This window comes from Chenopodium quinoa, unplaced genomic scaffold, assembly GCF_001683475.1.
Source record: "Chenopodium quinoa cultivar QQ74 unplaced genomic scaffold, ASM168347v1, whole genome shotgun sequence".
NCBI classification, from domain to species: Eukaryota; Viridiplantae; Streptophyta; class Magnoliopsida; order Caryophyllales; family Amaranthaceae; genus Chenopodium; species Chenopodium quinoa.
In genome coordinates this window covers 441,033-459,270 of record NW_018744537.1, presented here as the reverse complement: position 1 = coordinate 459,270, position 18,238 = coordinate 441,033, and the positions used below count along the sequence as shown (strand labels likewise).

The 18,238-nt window shown below is 35.5% G+C and overlaps 2 protein-coding genes and 1 long non-coding RNA gene across 3 annotated transcripts; 2 read left to right on the top strand and 1 right to left on the bottom strand.

Moving 5' to 3' along the window:
• The first annotated feature begins 428 nt into the window (after positions 1-428).
• On the top strand, positions 429-1,475 carry LOC110698462 (glycine-rich RNA-binding, abscisic acid-inducible protein-like). The gene is made up of 2 exons (XM_021875898.1): positions 429-621; positions 871-1,475. The coding sequence occupies exons 1-2, from the start codon at positions 511-513 to the stop codon at positions 1,252-1,254; spliced, it is 495 nt and encodes a 164-aa protein (XP_021731590.1). The 5' UTR covers positions 429-510; the 3' UTR covers positions 1,255-1,475.
• Positions 1,476-5,144: 3,669 nt separating this feature from the next.
• On the top strand, positions 5,145-6,263 carry LOC110698461 (glycine-rich RNA-binding protein-like). Its single transcript, XM_021875897.1, has 2 exons — positions 5,145-5,346; positions 5,621-6,263. Exons 1-2 carry the CDS (start codon positions 5,236-5,238, stop codon positions 6,002-6,004), a joined length of 495 nt encoding a protein of 164 aa, XP_021731589.1. The 5' UTR covers positions 5,145-5,235; the 3' UTR covers positions 6,005-6,263.
• Positions 6,264-11,396: 5,133 nt separating this feature from the next.
• LOC110698460 lies at positions 11,397-15,354 on the bottom strand. The gene is made up of 4 exons (XR_002506748.1): positions 15,091-15,354; positions 14,857-15,011; positions 13,384-13,946; positions 11,397-11,714 (listed from the first exon to the last, which is right to left on the bottom strand). It is a non-coding gene; the product is annotated as an uncharacterized LOC110698460 (long non-coding RNA).
• Positions 15,355-18,238: the final 2,884 nt, after the last annotated feature.

Genomic DNA, 18,238 nt, shown 5'->3' with positions numbered 1-18,238 from the left:
TCATATGGACTAACCTAATATTTTTTATTTTTTTTTTCAATAAACATCTAGACTAATCTAATAAATAACTAAGTTAACATCCCGCACAAATAGTAGTACTCGTAATAAACTTATGAAAAAAATCTGCCAACAATCCCAACATGATGGCAAAAATAGTCAAACATCACAAACCTCTAGAGCCCACGATCACGAGCAAAAAGCCAAATAATATCACGAGATATTTCTATTTCCATTTCCATCTAAAAAGAAGAAAATAATGATCATCAGATATTTTATTCAATCCCCCTTAAAATATCTTATCTAACCATAGTTACTTCCAACTTGCACTTTTTCTTAACCCTAGTAAACTCCCAACCCAGCGCAAACGGCTAACTCACACTCCCCCAAACCCTACCTCAACTCTATATAAACACCACTTCATCGGCTCTCTTTTCATCGTGCTCTTTATATTCCTCTTTCTTCATCATTTCTTTCAATCAAATTTAGATTTTCTTCATTTTCTCAGTAAAAATGGCAGCAGAAGTTGAGTACAGATGTTTTGTCGGCGGCCTTGCATGGGCCACCGATGACCAAGGGTTGGAGACTGCTTTTTCTCCTTACGGACAAGTCATTGATACGAAGGTTTCGTGTTACTAAATTTCCTGAAAAAAAAAAAATCGATAATTCTGTTACTTTGATTCGAAATTTTCTGCTACTACTTTGATCTGTTACTATTGCTACTATTGTTACTTGATCTGTTGTTTTTATGATGATATCCGGAAACGGTATGTTCTCGAAAGATGAACGATCAATTTCTATTCAATTTTTCGTAATTTCGAGTTAATTTTCGTAGATCTGGAATTAACGTTGATTTTTTCGATCGATTTTCAGGTAATCCTAGACAGAGAAACCGGCAGATCCAGAGGATTTGGCTTCGTTACCTTCGGAAGCAAAGAAGAGCTTGACGCTGCGATCGAAGGAATGAACGGTCAAACACTCAACGACCGTCAGATCACTGTTAACGAGGCTCAAGCTCGCGGCAGTGGTGGAGGTGGTGGTGGCGGATTCCGCAGCGGCGGAGGCGGCGGTTACGGTGGCCGTGGAGGCGGTGGTTACGGCGGAGGAGGTGGTTACGGTGGTCGCCGTGAAGGCGGTGGTGGGGGTTACGGAGGCGGTGGTTACGGTGGTCGCCGTGAAGGCGGAGGTGGTGGTTACGGCGGAGGTGGTTACTTCCGTGGTGGTGGTGGTTCCGATGGCGGAAGCTGGAGGAATTAGATTTATGACGTGATATCGTTATAATTTTATGTTATGGTCATCGTTTAGTTAGATGTTGCGATCGAGTTAATGTTACTGTTACTGTGTTATGGTTAATTAAGGTGTTCTGGAAAAATGTGGTATGGTTGAGAGTGAGGTTGGGTGTTACTGTTTGTAATTAAAACAATAGTTTCAGCCTTTGGATAATTAATGAAAAGAGATTGAATGCCAAATTTTAATTGCGTTCGTTTGTTGGTTGGTACTATTATCAAGTCTCGTGACATATTATGAAGAACATATAATCAAAAATCAGAAAATTAAAATTATTAATCTGATGTGGTAATAAATTAATTGTTACCAAGTATTTTTAAGAAAATCATTCATCAAATCTCGATGATAAAATGAATCGAGTGATGATAATTGGATTTTTATTCATGGTATAATATGAATTATTACTCGCGTTAACGGATGGCTAATTTTTTTTATTTCTTTTTATTTTTACATTAGGAATTTCCAGAAGGGCTTTTTATATTTATTTCTTCTTACCTTTTAAATATATCTAATGACAGAGATAATCGAATATACTGTATCACTGACTTCACTGACAAAAATAAGTACTCTTGCTCCAGTAATCTGTTTATTGTGCACATGTGCATTTCATTAAAAAAAAGAATATTACTCCATCAGATGTACTACGTGTTGTATAATTCATTTACTACCTCCGTTACATATTAATTACAACTAATATATAACCGTGGTTTTAAGAAAATTAAATAGATGCCAATCCAAAGTCAATTGGTTTGTTTTTATTTACTAGGTCTTGATTTGTCCTTTTCAATAAAAGAAAAAAGAATTACTACTATATTAGGCTTGTTTGCGGATCGGATATTCGAATACTCGGATATAAAAATTTCATATCCAAATCCGATTTGAAAATTTCGGATATCCGATATTCGGATATCTAAAAGTTTCGGATCAAAGGGATATCCATTATCCAATATTAAGTAAAATTGATTATGATTACAATCTAAATTTCACTAATTTTACCGCTTTTTTATCGCTAAGTTGTGCAACATATTTAACAAAATAGTAGTCCTTTTGTAATAAATATTATCATCAAATATATTAAGAATATCATAATAAGTTAATAATATAGGTCAATTTTATATGAACAATTTTAAAAAATTATATATTTTACTATTTTAGGCTTTATATTTCGCTTATCGGATATTCGAAATTTTTAAAATCAATATCTAAATCCGCATCCGATATCCACTTTTCCGGATCGGATATTCAAAAATTCGGATTGATTGCGGATCGGATTATCGAATTGTCGGATTTTCGGATAGTTTTGTACAAGCCTAATACTTAGATATATAATTCTTTTAACCAAGAAATATTAAAGAAAAGAAATATACCCCAAAATCAAAAACTTTTTTGAAATCATAATTTATATTAATTGGTTTGTTTGGTATTTGTTCTTGATTTGTCCTTGCCCCAAGTTTTTAAGTACCTCTATTAGTATTGGGTTAATTCAATGGATCATCCTATTGTATTCACGGAGAATACTCGTGCAATCGAATGAGTGAAAGTCATATACTAAAGGCTTAAATTATTGTCTTTTGCTAAAGGCCTAATTTAATGGATCACCATAGAAAGAACTAGCATTGACATGGGCCATCTTCCCTAAAGGCTTAAATTGTTGTCCTTCCCTTTTCTCCATTGACCTTTGAGATGGAAAGGAAGAGCATGAAGCTTAATTTAGAATTACGTAAGAATGTCATTTTTAGAGCTGACTTTGCAAACCTTACCGAACTTGAAATATTGTTTAACGTACAAATAAGGTTTCATTTTTCATCTGCGTCGAACTTTCAAGCTATTCCTCAAAAATTAAAGCACATGATGTATTGTTACATGCACTAGTTTTATGGAAGGATTATGCAAAATTTAAAAAGTTGAAGGCTTGAAGAGAAGTTATATTGAAATCGAGTCCAAACTTCTAAAGCCCAATCCAAGGTGATAGATTTGGATTGAACTTTGTGGTTTTGTTAGTCCATGTACACTCTTGCGCTGAACTTTATTGCTTTTCCAATTCGCAATTAGTGGGCTGAGTGGCCTAAGACACGAGTTGTGTGTTGTTTCTCATGTTGTGCCCACTTGACCACCTTTAGAGTTTAGACACAACACACAAGCATTGGGTTAGATGGTTTTTTGGTGTGCCTAGTAAATTCATTTATCTATAACTAAAGTGTATCTGTGCTAATATACAGAATATACATGATTATATGTAGTATGTATATTTAAAAAGAAAAAATAGTAAGAGTGGAAGTTATAGAAGATTAGAAGAGTTTTTGTTTTATGGTTTTTCTTTTTTATTTGGAGAATTAAAAGTTATTTAAAGGTTATTGCCAAAAAAAAAAAAAAAAAAAAAAAAAAAAAAAAAAAAAAAAAAGTGCTTAGATTTTGAGAATTGGGGGTTAAGAGTGTTGTGGTTGAATGTTGAAAAAAAAAAAACTTTAAAATTATACAAAAGATGTATGGTCTAGGGTTATCAAATTATCGATGTCATATGAATACATCTTCTTAACATTTCACTACCCTTTCTCACCAACTCAGCCATATAAAATTCACCTTAAGTTTAATTAAAAATACTTGTAATGGCATATATATAGTGTTTATTGCCATCCTTTTACTATTTTTAAAGATGCAATAAGTGTTCATATTATTAATACAATATTTTTTTTATTTTTTTATGGGTAAGTTTTTAGTTTAAGCCTTTTAGGTATGTGTGGATGATTATGTGAAAAAAAATAGATGATTGTGCTAACTGCCAAGTTATGTGAAAAAAATAAAATAAAATTATGTGAGTATGATAAACGATAAGATAGAATAATATACTATATCACCGATGAATTTAAGAAGATTGTGCTAAGTTAGACGCCTTTACCTAGTTTAGAGGATAAACCTTAAATTGATAGTGTATGGTAAATCAAGGACATTACTCTGCACCGGCTACCCATGGCCTAGATTCAACCAATAACCATATTGAATTATATGCAGCGGTCTGCTAGATCGATGTAGACTAAGATCGACGACATGTCGATATGTATATGAAAATGGTAATCAATATCATACTATGGACTCAATTTTTTAACTTAGGTAGCTAAAACTTAGTTGGCTTCACCTTGTTCTTGTCAATATCAGAAACATTCATATTAGACTTTACTAGTTATTTTAATTTCAATTTACTTATTGTTATGTATCTTTGATTTTTTATTTGTACAAATTAAAAAAAAATAAAAAAATAAAAAAATAATCTTACAAGATTTCACTTGAACATTTTTATTTTTATTACTCCATACAACTATACAAGTCTCCTCAAAATTCAAATAAATCAAATAATTATATCAAAACAAATCCGCCTAAATAATTCTTACAAGTATAATGCTTTAAATCTTCAAAGCAAAAGCCATTAATTTAGGGTAATTAGCCGTTTGGAATCTCACTACCTTTGAATTTCAGGGTACTTTTTTCAATTTTAAAAGAGTTTCCTAGATCCCCTATTGAAAAAAATAATCACCAAAGTTCACTAAAATACGGAGAAAGCACTTTCCTCCAAAATATCTCCTCTTATCTTATTAATCAAATCATACAAACAAATCAATCACTGAAGCCCACGATTAAAAAAAGCCCAAATTCTGAATTTCACGAATCACGATACACAATTCACGAGCACCCTCACTAGCAAACAAGATAAGATCACAAGATATTTTCCACATCCCAGAATATCCTCTTTAACTGTAGTTAACTTAACCTCACCTACCCTTAACCATAGTTAACTCACTCCAACTTCACTAAACCCACACTTCCCAAAACCCTACTTTTTCTCCTATATAAACCGTCACATCACCTCTTTCATTTCACATTCGCTCTCTATTTCCTCCTTTTTTCTAACAGATCAAATTTAGGGTTTCGTAATCTTCTCTCTCCTTTTCCTCAAAAATGTCTGCTGATGCCGAATACAGATGCTTCGTCGGAGGCCTTGCATGGGCCACCGATGACCAAGCTTTGGAGAGAGCTTTCTCTCAGTACGGCTCGATCGTTGATTCGAAGGTTTCTCGTTAATCTCGTAAAAAATGATGAAAAAAATTGAATATAATGATAATCGTAATTTTGACTGATTAAATTGTTACTTTGATTGATTCGTCTGAAATGATTACTATTCCTGTTACTTTGATCTGCTACTATTGTTACTTGATCTGTTCTTTTATGATGATTTCCGGAAACGGTATGTTCTTCGAAAGACGAACAATCATTTTTGATTTTGAAATTTTCCGTTGATTTTCGTAGATCTGGTGTTGATTTTTGTGGTGATTTCTTTTTTCAGGTGATTAACGACAGAGAAACCGGCAGATCAAGAGGATTTGGATTTGTGACCTTCGAGAGCAAGGAAGCTCTTGACGCTGCAATTGAAGGGATGAACGGTCAGACACTCGACGACCGTACAATCACCGTCAACGAGGCTCAGTCTCGCAGCGGTGGAGGCGGCGGCGGCGGCGGCTTCCGATCCGGAGGTGGAGGAGGATATGGAGGAGGAGGCCGTCGTGAAGGCGGTTACGGCGGAGGAGGCGGTGGCGGTTACGGAGGTGGCCGTCGCGAAGGCGGTGGTGGTGGTTACGGCGGCGGAGGTGGCCGTCGTGAAGGTGGTTACGGCGGAGGAGGTGGTGGAGGTTACTCCCGTGGTGGTGACGGTGGAAGCTGGAGGAGTTAGAATTACCGATGGTTATAATCGCCGTCGTTCATCGTATTTTGTTAACCGGCTTTTAAAATTAGTCTGGGTTTAAAGTTATGGTTATCGTTGAGTTTAGATGTTATGGTTTAATTAAGGGTGTTCTAGAGAATGAATGATAGGTTGGTTACTTTGTGGTGAGGATGTTACTGTTAGTTTGTAATTAAATCAATAGTTTCAGCCTTGGAAGTAATGAAGAAAAAAAAGAAAATGAAATTTGAATGCCGAATATTCTGTGTTGAAATTATGCGCTTTTTGTTTTTGGTTTGGTAAGATTGATTTTGGATAGAGTTGGATTTAAAAAGTGCCTGGACTTTCTACCTACCTACCTAAATATGAGTAATTTTTCGTGCAAGAAAATATGATGACGTTAGCTATTGATTAAAAGTAAGGTTACACCAGTTTTTGATAATTTGGCTAATCGGAATTTTTTAATAACACGATTTTTCAAGACAATTTGGCTGTTGTAGTGATGTTTGTATAAACCTCTATTATTCTTCCATAGTTGCATACTTGCATGTAACCGTTAATGCATGTACGATGAAAATTCCTAAATTAACACCTTTTCCTTATTAAAGGATCTAAATAACCCCAAATTAGATGAATTCCTAGTTTTCGCTTTGTATGATACTTGACTGCTTGAATATTGGAACAGGATGCGATGGATAGTCTAAAACATTACATCACCTATAATTCAAAATAAAGCAATCCATAGTACCCGTAAATTTGAATTTCCTCTTCGTAGCATCTTATATGCAACGTAATTGTAACTTCATTGTATTTAACATTCACTATCCACTTAACACTATTCCGTTTTATAATTACACTATTTAGTATTTTCAATTTTCAACTTAGTATGAGACTTTGTTGGACTTATTAATAATAATAAAAAAGATCTTGCTAACAAAGCATTTAATACATTTTTTTTAAGTGATTTTAATTTGAAAATGCATGTAAAAATCACGCCTGAATAATAATTAAAGATATTAATGGAGATCACGATAGACATCAATAATGGGACGATTGTTGGTTAAATTTTGCATTTGGGACTTTGGACACTAAAAGAGATGTTAGGCGTGTTTTGGGTACAATAAAAAATTGTTGCGTCAATAGTCCTTGAACTTGATAGAGTTTTATTGTGTGGGAATTTTTGTCATAGAACTCATCAACTTAGTATAAGCATTTGCTATTATATTTTGATTGGGTTTTTACATGATTTTTGTGAGTATATCTGCACTTGGGTTAGATATACTACTATCGGTTCAACGTCACCTAATACATATTTTAACGTAAGAGGTCATTTATTAGTATACTATTTAAAATTATTTCAATTTCCTAGGATGAAGTGATAGATTTTAGTTGTAATGTAGAAGCTTTCAATATTTAAATTTTAAAATTGTTAAATATGATATCTCTAAAAAAAACAAAAATAAAAATAAAAATGACATGATCCTTGTATTTAGGCGGAATTGTTTTTATTAAAAGAGCGACATGTTATGAGTATATCAACCGCAACTCCAGCGATAGTGTCAGAAGTTCAACTGATCAAAAGGCTCAGAGCAATCAGCGCGGGTCATGGCGCCATCATCCCTACGAAACCTCAGGTAGATCATGTTGTTAATAGTGTGTAGGAAGGACAAGTTGTCGATGCACTAGAATACCCTGAAATATCAGAGTATGGATTCGACGTCGACATGGTAGCAGTGCTGAACGCACTAGAGCCATTAGGAAGCAAGGTTCGTTGGCCAATGAAGAACAACAAGCCAGATTCAGAGAAAGATATGAGCAAATGGTGCGAGTTCCACAGTGACCATGGGCACAAGACAGAAGACTGCTATGCTTTAGTACGAACGGAAGTGGCCTTCCAGCTGAAGAGAGGCAATCTCAAGCACCTGATGGGCAAGAAGAAAGGCAGCGACGCCAAAGCCGATTCAACGAGCAAGCTGCCCAAACCGCCTGCACCGTACCTACGGTAGTAGTTAATGTTATCTTTGGTGGTTCAGATATTTGTGGACTAACCTATTTTGCAACTAAAAGAATTGCAAAGACGTTGTCAAGTGATCCTGCCATCCCGGAAGAAGCAAGAGATCCTTTGGAAAAGAAGCTCGAAGCAATGCCCATCACTTTTGACGATGATGATATCAACAACATCAACAAAGAGCATGAAGACTCCCAGGTCATTTCATTGATGGTTGGGAATTGTCTGCTTAAAAGGGTGCTAATCGATGGAGGAAGCTCCGCAAATGTTCTATTCCAGAAGACCATGGAAGAAATGGGGTTGAAAGATAGCGACATCACTATAAGGTCAACAGTGTTGGTCGGTTTCAGTGGCGAGACAATATCAACTATCGGAGACATAACCCTACCCACCTATGCTAGCGGTCTAAAGCCTCAAACCAAATTTAACGTCGTAGACTGCCCCTCAGCCTATAATGCCATCATGGGCAGACCCTGGATTCACAAACTAAAATCCATTCCCTCCACCTACCATCAAACTCTCAAATTTCCAACCCCCTGAGGAATCCAATAAATAAAAAAGAGAACCCCGTGAAGCCAAAAATTGCTACAAAACAACCTTGAAACCATGCATGAGATCCACCTAGCAATCAGCAAGGCCCGACACCAGACAATCCCTACGACCTAAATATTGACGAAATACCCCTAGACCCTGAAAAACCAGATCAAACCGTCCGTTTCGGAGCCAACCTAACACCCGAACTCAAAAAAACCATCTTAGCCTTTCTCTGAAAGAATAAAGATTGTTTTGCCTGGTTGCATGAAGACATGACGGGCATAGATCCAAGCGTCATCTCGCACAAGTTAAATGTTGATCCAAATGCCCGTGAAGCAGAAGCGTCGAAAGTTCGCCCCAGAAAGAAATAAAATTATCAACGATGAAGTGCTGCAGTTGATCGACATAAGGGAAATGCCACGAGTCAAGGAGTTAGCTCCGGAAATCAAGGGAAGCATCTTATCATTCTACAACGGCTACATTAAATCCTAGGCATCATCTATATAAGGAGGAGAAACCATCGACATTAGATACACTGCAACCTAGTTACTAAATTCCACTTATCATACATTGTAATCATTTTCGTTCGATCTTTTACATAGTGAAAGTTTGGTAGATCCTCATTCTACCTGCGATTTTTACCTTTGGGTTTTTCGCATCACCAATTCCTCGTGTCATTTACTTATTTTGTTATTGTTTTCATTTAAGGTTTTGTTTAGTTGATTCGTAACCTAGATTTTGCTATTCAATTCCACTTGACGAAATTTAGCATAAACAGTGACGTCAACATACTCTGTTTTAGTAATAGGTAATAGAATAGATGTCATAGCATTCAAATTATTATATATATTTTTTTTTTGAAACAACATACAAATGATTTTATTTTATTATTTTCCCCTCAAATAAAACCTTGTATTTTTTATTTTTTTTCACTTCTTTTTTCCCCCTCAAATAAAATCCTTCAAATATTACGTTCATAGAGTTGATTAAGATGCACCACAAAGTTAAATAATTCATTTATCCAATTGATAGTATAAGGGCTAAACTTATCCTCAAGACAGACTAAATGTTGTCTTAATCTAGTTCAAGTAGTTTTGTTATTAGTTCTTATCACTAATGACTGAGTCAATGAGTAATTTATAACAAATACAGTGGATACAATTCCTGCAATCATGCCATGTGAGAAAATGAGAAACAAAGCAAGTGGCCCATGTGGTTTAATCGAATATGCAAATTGCTCTGCATTTAGCATTCCCCCACATACAGCTCGTCTTCCAGCCATGTGTTAAACAAAGCAAGTGGCCCAATTGGGCTGACTGAGTCCATCTATTGTAGCCCACTTTCTACTATAGACTAATCAGCAAGGGGGATTTCTATCCAACATAGCCCATTTTCGTCTAACAACAACCACCCAACCATCAATTTATTTATTTTTTTGGGCTCGTACATCATATTCAACTTTGGCCCCAAAACCTATAAGAGCCGAGGAAACCTCATTTATCACCTTGATATCACTAGGGAGGCTAACGCGCGCGATGCACATTATTGCTAGTCATATTTAGAGGGAGTCTTTCAATTGTTGGCAATATTAATGAGGAAAAATATGTAAACAAATATATTTAGGGGTATAAATGTCCGCACATTATTCTTAAGATTTTTTAAAAAAGCAATTAACATTAATGAGGGCAAATAAGTAAATAAAAAATTTAGAGGGTATAATTGTCCAAACGCTATTTGTTATGGGGTAATTTTGTACATTGGTTGACCGACGATGATAGTCAATGACCGACGACGTGAGACCAAGTCAAGATCGTTATGAGTGCTCCCTAAAATAATGGAGAAAATTTATGTCACAAAGAATAAGTCATGGAAGTTGTTAAACATATATACACCCTAAACAAGTCCACATTCATCAGAAGACCAGGTAAAGACGTCAACAATTATTTCCTATTTTCATGGAGGACACCCTCACCACTCTCCAACAACCTACCTAAATACCTTATAAATAGAATCACTTCCCTTTCATAAAGACCAAACCATTTCCCACGTATAACATGCATTTTCCCTTTATAATCATTTTTCTTTAGATTCCACTCCACTCATCCATGATTAACCCCATATACATTATCTGCTTTATTTATTCTAAACCTTCCTCATAATCCCAAGAACAACCGTAGCATTGTGATACATAGAACAAGCCATTTGATCTTCCACCACATAGATATTCCACTACAAATACCCCCACCATGCTACTATATTTTAATCTTTTGTATACTATTGCAAAGATATATTTCTACACACAATACTACCAGGGGAGAGCGTGGGACGGGTACCCGTTCCAATAACGTTATTGGTTCGGTAACCCGATAACCGTTAAGGCTAAAACCGATACCCGAAACCGTTCCGATAAGGTTCGGGTACCGACAAATTCTGATACCCGAAACCGTTCCGATAAGGTTCGGGTACCGACAAATTCTGATACCCGAAAATGCGGGTACCCAAACCAAATATCCGAACCGATCCAATAAGCTACTTTTTATTTTTGGGTCTTTTAATCTATTTAACAGCTGCTTAACAATTGGATTTTAGATGTTTTTTACTAGTTTTTTTTTACTTCCTATTGTTTGAACTATAACAACTGAACCTGAATACACAAATAACAAAAATAATTACAACTATCGTTGCCTTCCGCTTTGGCGGCCTACCAATCCCTCTCCTTGAGGCTGCTGCCTCCTTCTCACCCTCCTTGTACCCACCACATCAACCTATTTAATAATATTTTTCTTCAAATTCCCACCTGTTTTTCTAGCATTATTATTGTTAGTGCTCTGATATTTTTGTAACAAATAACAACCTGATAGGTTGATATTGAACCTGAATACACAAATAACCCACCACATCAACCTAATTACAAATGAACTAATACCTGATACAAACACAGTTTCTTAAAAAAAAAACGTCCATAGTTTTAAAAATAATAAACTGATACATAACAAAAAAAAAGTCCATAGTTTTAAAAAAAAAAATGTCCACAGTATCATAATTCAGAAAATAATTCCAAGCCTTCAATGACTTCAGCCTTCAATAGTTCAATCACCACCAACCTTCATACTTATAACAGTTGCTGCCTCTAATCATCATCAACAAAGAGGGATTGTTCCTTACCAAGAGGTAACATTTCTTCAAAAAAAAAAAAAAAAAGTTAAGGAATAATTAATAGGAAGATGATGAGATTAAAAAAAAAGAGAAAATATTTAAATATTGCAAGATTCAATTTTTTCCATATCTTCAAGTCTTTCCTCAAGTATAAGAGGACCTTGAGATGTACGTAACGAATCCTGTGCACAAATCAAGGCTTCAACCATCTTAGTTAAGAGTGAGCTGCGAAATGAATCAAGCACTCGACCACCGGTGCTAAAAGGTGATTCGAAAGCGACTGTTGACACGGGAATGGCAAGTACATCTCTAGCCATGAGAGCTATTGTTGGGTACCTTTCACCATATTTTTTCCACCACCCTAAACAATTAAAGCTTTTTCCGGCAGGATTAACTTCTCTATCATCTTCTAAATACTTGGCCAACTCATTTTCCCCTTGTACTCCAACACATGAACCCACCTCCTTTTCAAACTCTAATTCCGCATCATCTACATCACAATCCATATCTTCTACTTCCTCCAGAAAATCAGAAGTTTTAGGGGGAATAGACTCATTTGGAGGGTTTTCAAAATCATAAAGTTCATACATGTCATTCAAAGTTTGCATCACTTTATCACACAAGTACTTAGCTATTTCAGAATCATATTGTTGATTAATTGCCCATTTAGTATATCCCATTTTCCGCCTAGGATCAAGAATGACAGCAATATACAACAAGAGATTCACATTATCATCAACATTTTCCCAATACTTGTCATGTTTTTTCTTCATTCCATTGGCCATTAAACTCACCCCCACATCATTACTCAACACTTTTTTCTTGATTAACACACTAATCCCAATAAGTTCTTGTAAATACACATTAGAGGTGATATACAACGAGCCGGAAACTCGTAGAGTAGCATCATAGAATATTTTAAGTAAAGGAAGAAAAGAGGCAACACGATCCCAATTACTAGGTTCAGGCACCCCATCTGACTTATGTAACTCATACCTAAATTTACCACCATCTGAACATTCAAGCAAATCAAAAGCCCTACGATATGCCAAAGCACCTTCCAACATCAAATAAGTGGAATTCCACCTAGTAGCCACATCTAAACAAAGAAAATGTTTTGACTCCAACTTTTCTTGTATAACACAACTCATAAACTTTTGCAATCTAGCACCCGATGATCTTACATACCTAACACCACAACGAATTCTTTTTATTGACACATCACTTTATTTCAATCCTTCTTTAACGGTTAAACTTAATATGTGAGCACAATCTCATGTGTAAAAACCGACCACCCAAAACTAATGTCTTCCAACTTTAACCTCCTTTTCAAATATTGAATGCCAACATCATTTGAACTTTTCATTATCTACAGTGACAATCATTACTCTAGAAATACCCCATTCAAGTAGACACTTTTGGACAGATTTACCAATTGTTTCACCAGAATGACGAGCAATTATACAAAAGTTAATTATTTTTTTGTGCAATTTCCAATTTTGGTCAATAAAGTGAGGGTTAAACACATGTAATTCATATTTTGGAAAGAAGTCCAAGTATCAGTGGTGAGACTTATACGTGAAGTGCACTTGCTAAAAAAACTTTTTAAACTTTTTTTCTCATCCAAATAAATCCTAAAACAATCTCTAGTCACTGTCCATCAAGAAGGAATAATGAAAAAGGGTTGTGTTACCTTCATAAAGTTGCGAAAACCTTCATGCTCCACCATTGGAAAAGACATTTCATCCATAATCACCATCTTTGCCAAAGCTTTCCTACTATCTTCTTGATTGAATTTCCACAACTCAAGTCTACCTTTTTTTATCCACAAGATTCCCATCAAGAGTTTGTTGACTAAGGGACAATAGTTGCTGATTTTGATCAATGTTTGGGGGGTATTCCTTACACCGCTTTATGTGGTTCTTCATGCCGGAGGTACCTTGAAGTGATGCACAGCCAATTAATGTATGACAATAAATACATTGAGCCTTGTTTTCTCCATCCTTCTTTATAAAATGCTCCCAATGAGAAGAGCGCCTTTTTCTAGTTTTTTTTTGAAGTTTCACTTAAGGGGGTAGCAGCATCAGCAACTTCAGAAGGTTGGTTTGATTGATTTTGCTGCTCAAAGGGGTCATTATTTTCCGTCATTGAACAAGGGTCATACTCCTAAGGCTTGGGAGGAGGACTTGGAATTGGAGGAGCTTGACTTGTAGCCGATGAGTCTTCCATATCCCCACTACCAGATTCCATACACTCCTACAAATGAAAAAAACAAATAAGTTCAATCATGTATACACAAATAACAAGAATGAGTCATAGTTATGCGAGGGTTGAAAAGGTGAACATCCAAGACATATGTTTATTAGAAACATACATGACAAACACTTTTCCATGTCACACAATCATAAAATCTCAGACAAGTGAAATAAACGAAGTATTGGTACAACTACATCATAAAATCAGTCTGTGAGCCTTGCAGTACCATAGGCAAGTATTAGCACTTAGGCACTCTCTTTGATACACAAATTAGAAACTGAAAGTTGTCATAGTCAATGTTACAGCACATGAATTGAAAGGCTAGAATGTGGTCTCATATTTAACTAAACTCCAAATTCCCAAATTCTTGTTCGGCTAACCTTTCCTATTGCTATTCAGGTATGAAACATCAAGATGAGAATGCATATTAAAGAGCAGGAGTGTATGTCATAATACTCAGGCATATTAGTAACTTTACAAATATTTGCAAGAAAGGCAACATGGACAGGCAATGGACAGCAAAGAGGAGTATAACATGCAATGGTACCACTGATTATCTCAGTCTGATGCACATTACGGCTACTCATATTAAAACTAAATTAAGATTGTGAGATAGAACAAGATACGACAAATAGACAAATTCATGATTGTTCTTACTATCAGCAACATCAATCCCGGTTTTTTCTCAACAACCTTTTTCCACATCAAAACCAAAAATCCCACCTTACTCATCCAAATCTAACAGACACAACTTGACAAAAAAGAAAATAATTGCCCTCAATTCTGAAAACCAAAATTAGTATCATTCCTAAAAAAAAAACAAAATAATAGTATCACAATAAAAAAATCAGGAAAAAAAACCAATTATGAATCCGAAATCAAACCACAGATAATATAAAATGTAAATTACCTTCAGAGTTGCTTCGATGGAGGAGTGAAACCTCATAAACCGCTTCAAAGGAGAAGTCGAAGTACGCTTCAATGGAGGAGATGAAGGGGTTAAGCGACGCAGCGTAAACGTGAAAAGGCCCCAAAGTTCGAAGAACCCTAAACTGAATCAACGATCTGGGAAAACAAGAGTTTAGGGTTAATTGAATTCAATCAATTCATTGCAAATAATTAGATCTGGGAAAGGGATAATTACCTAAGGTAACCGGCTAACCATTGGCAAAGAACAGACTTGGAGAATGGAGATCAGAAAACCAGAGATTAGAGAAGAGGAAGAGAGAGAGGGGGATGGAGGCTGAGTCAATGACTAAGAAATGAGAAAAGAACGAAGATTAGGGTTTTTCACTTTTTTGTTTCATTAATTTTCTGTTTTTTTTTTATTTTTTTTATTTTTAAAAACTCACATTTGAGATTTTCGGGTAATGGCTAAAAAAAAATAAAAAAAAAAAAGATTTTCGGGAAATTCGGGTACCCGAAACAGCGTTAACGGGTACCCGCTACTCGTCCCGTTAAATTCTTAACGGTTCGGTTACCTGTCTCGTTAAATTCTTAACGGCTCGGTTACCCGTCCCGTATTCTTTAAATGGTTCGGGTACCCAATTTTTCGGTTCGGTAACGGTCGGTTTTTCGGGTTTTCGGTTTTTCGGATAATTTTGCTCAGCCCAAAATACTACACCTAATCAATCTCCCTACCGTAATACACTAGTCCTACGCGTAATATACATACACTAATTTATACTCTCTTATGTCATCAAGCGTTAAATACACATTGTAATTGTAAGTATTGGCTTTATGCTCATATTATAGTGGATTGATGGACTCATTGCCTCTCGCGGTCTTAATCGGGGTTTTCCGCGTCACCATAGCGTGTCTCCCTTCTTTCCCTTTATTTTTCTGTCATTTACTTTCCGCATTTTATGTTCCCTTTTTTAATTTAGTTGTTCCGTAGCCCGTATACCCACATCAAATCCTAAGTGCGAAATTTAGTATAAACAATTTGGCGTCGACTGTGGAGATGCAGCTAGATTAAAATCTCAATCCTACAAAAGTTCCTTTCTAAACACAACCAAACACATTCCCATCATCAAGATATATCCAATCCCATAAAGTGATTTTAACCACATCAGAATTGATTGTAGTCCCAGGGTCGAGATGATGACGTTGGCTACGTTTGCGATGGGATGGTGAAGTCGACGATGGAACGGTATCGTTGTAACGGAATGGTAGCGTCGACAACGATGGGACGGTGTCGTCGTGACGGAACGGTAGCGTCGGTGACGACGGGACAATGATGTCGTGATGGGACGTTGATGATGTGACGGGATGATGACGCCATGTGACGACTGTCAGCGTCAAGATGGTGATCTTCAACAGCGAGATAGCAATCGACGTCAAAGTGGCGACAGACACCAACCCAACTCAAAATGCTGCAACGAGGGCGATTATCCTTGACGGCGTTAAGAATTTTGGTAATGTTCTTCTTTTTGGTTTAATTTAACTAACAATTTTTATGTCTTCTTTAAGCTATGACAGACTATATCGTCATCAACAAAGTAAACATCACACTGAAAGGAAAGGACGTCATGGAAAACGCCGCTTTAAGTCACGGGTCTTGCGATGTCACGAAAATTTAGGGTTTGCCGTCATACACAATATTATTTTCATTTAACTAACGTTATTTTTAGGCTATGTTGTCGCTGAAACAAGTATTAAAGTAGTTAAGTGACGCCAACCATCAATGTTGACGCCAATAAGGTCATTGCGGTCATCAATCAGCAATTTGACGTCGTCAACAACAACTCGACGTCATCTGTCACCAGTTAGTGCCGGCGACGACAGCTAATTTCGACAACAATAGTCAGTTTCGACGACGACAACCAGTGTCGACGTTATCAATCAGTGTCGACGACACCAGTTAGTAACTACATCAGCAACCTAGTGTCATCAGTTAATGACGACATGAAGACAAATGTAGCTTTAATGATGATGCAAGTAAGCTTTTACCTAATGCAAAATTCTAATTTTTTACATGAGACACTCTATTCTACAAATATTTTCATTAACTTTTATCTATAATACCAATTATATATCATGACATTAGCTTAGGTAATGCTTAGATATATCTTGTGATGACTAACCTATGTACCAAGCGTATTTTTAGATATAGTAAGATTACATGTGGAGATTCATAACGTTAATTGATTGTGATATCGGAATATTGTCATCAACAACAACAAGTTGACGGTAACATTATATTTTGTGGCTAACTTCATTTCATATTATTTGCTTTTTCATGAAGTTATCACAAGGGGGAAGATAGTATACATCGAATATAAATTTAATGCTTTAATTATTTTTATTATTCTTTGATTATTGAAAATTCTCAATGCTCTAATATTTAATGCTTTGCTTATTATGATTATGTCAATACTTTTTGATTTTAAAATGTTTTAGTTCTTAATGCTTTGATCATTTTACTTTGATCAATTGTTATAATACTTTGTTTTTATTCAATCTTTATGCGATTACGAATATTTAATGCTATTTCAAATATATATGATGAAGTATGACATTTGTAATGATTCCATGATCAATTAACAACAAGTTGGCATATGAGAATGCTCTTGTAGGTAATTTACCAATCTAGAATATGACACCGGGGGCTAGACTTGACTTACATCTTCTCGAGTGATCCAACATTGGGGGCTCAAATTAAATGACTTCTTATCAAGGTAAATATTTATTATTTAAAATGTATGTTGTCTTCCATCAATCATGTCACCAACCGTGGCAATCATCGACACCACCGAGGTACGCCACATTATCACTTTTAGTTTCTAAATTTACATTGTCATGATCATGCTCTTTAATCGGTTGCCTAGCTTAAAGTATTTATTTTTTCTATTGATCATCTTCACTTAACGTATTATTACTTTGATTTTCTAATTAGCATTGTCATTGACATGATTCTACCGCCTTAAAGTTTTACTTGTTATCTATATCATCTTTGTTGACGTAACAATACACATAGTTTGATAGTTAATTTATGTTTTCGTTACTTAGCCTATTTATTATTTTTAATTGGTTATCAGTAATCCTTGTGATGAAACATTTAGTTACACTTTGATTTATGAATCAATGTCATTTGCAATATTCAAATCTTTTTATGCGTCGTTTACACTTAGCATTTTCAATTTATTAACGACTTGATGCAAAATTCCGACATTAGTCTTTAGAGTGATGACGAACAGGTTACTCGACGCCGAAGTTAAGCATAATGATTTCAATATTATGTATGACAACACCATATACCTCGACGCCATGAATATGATTGCGTAATCAAG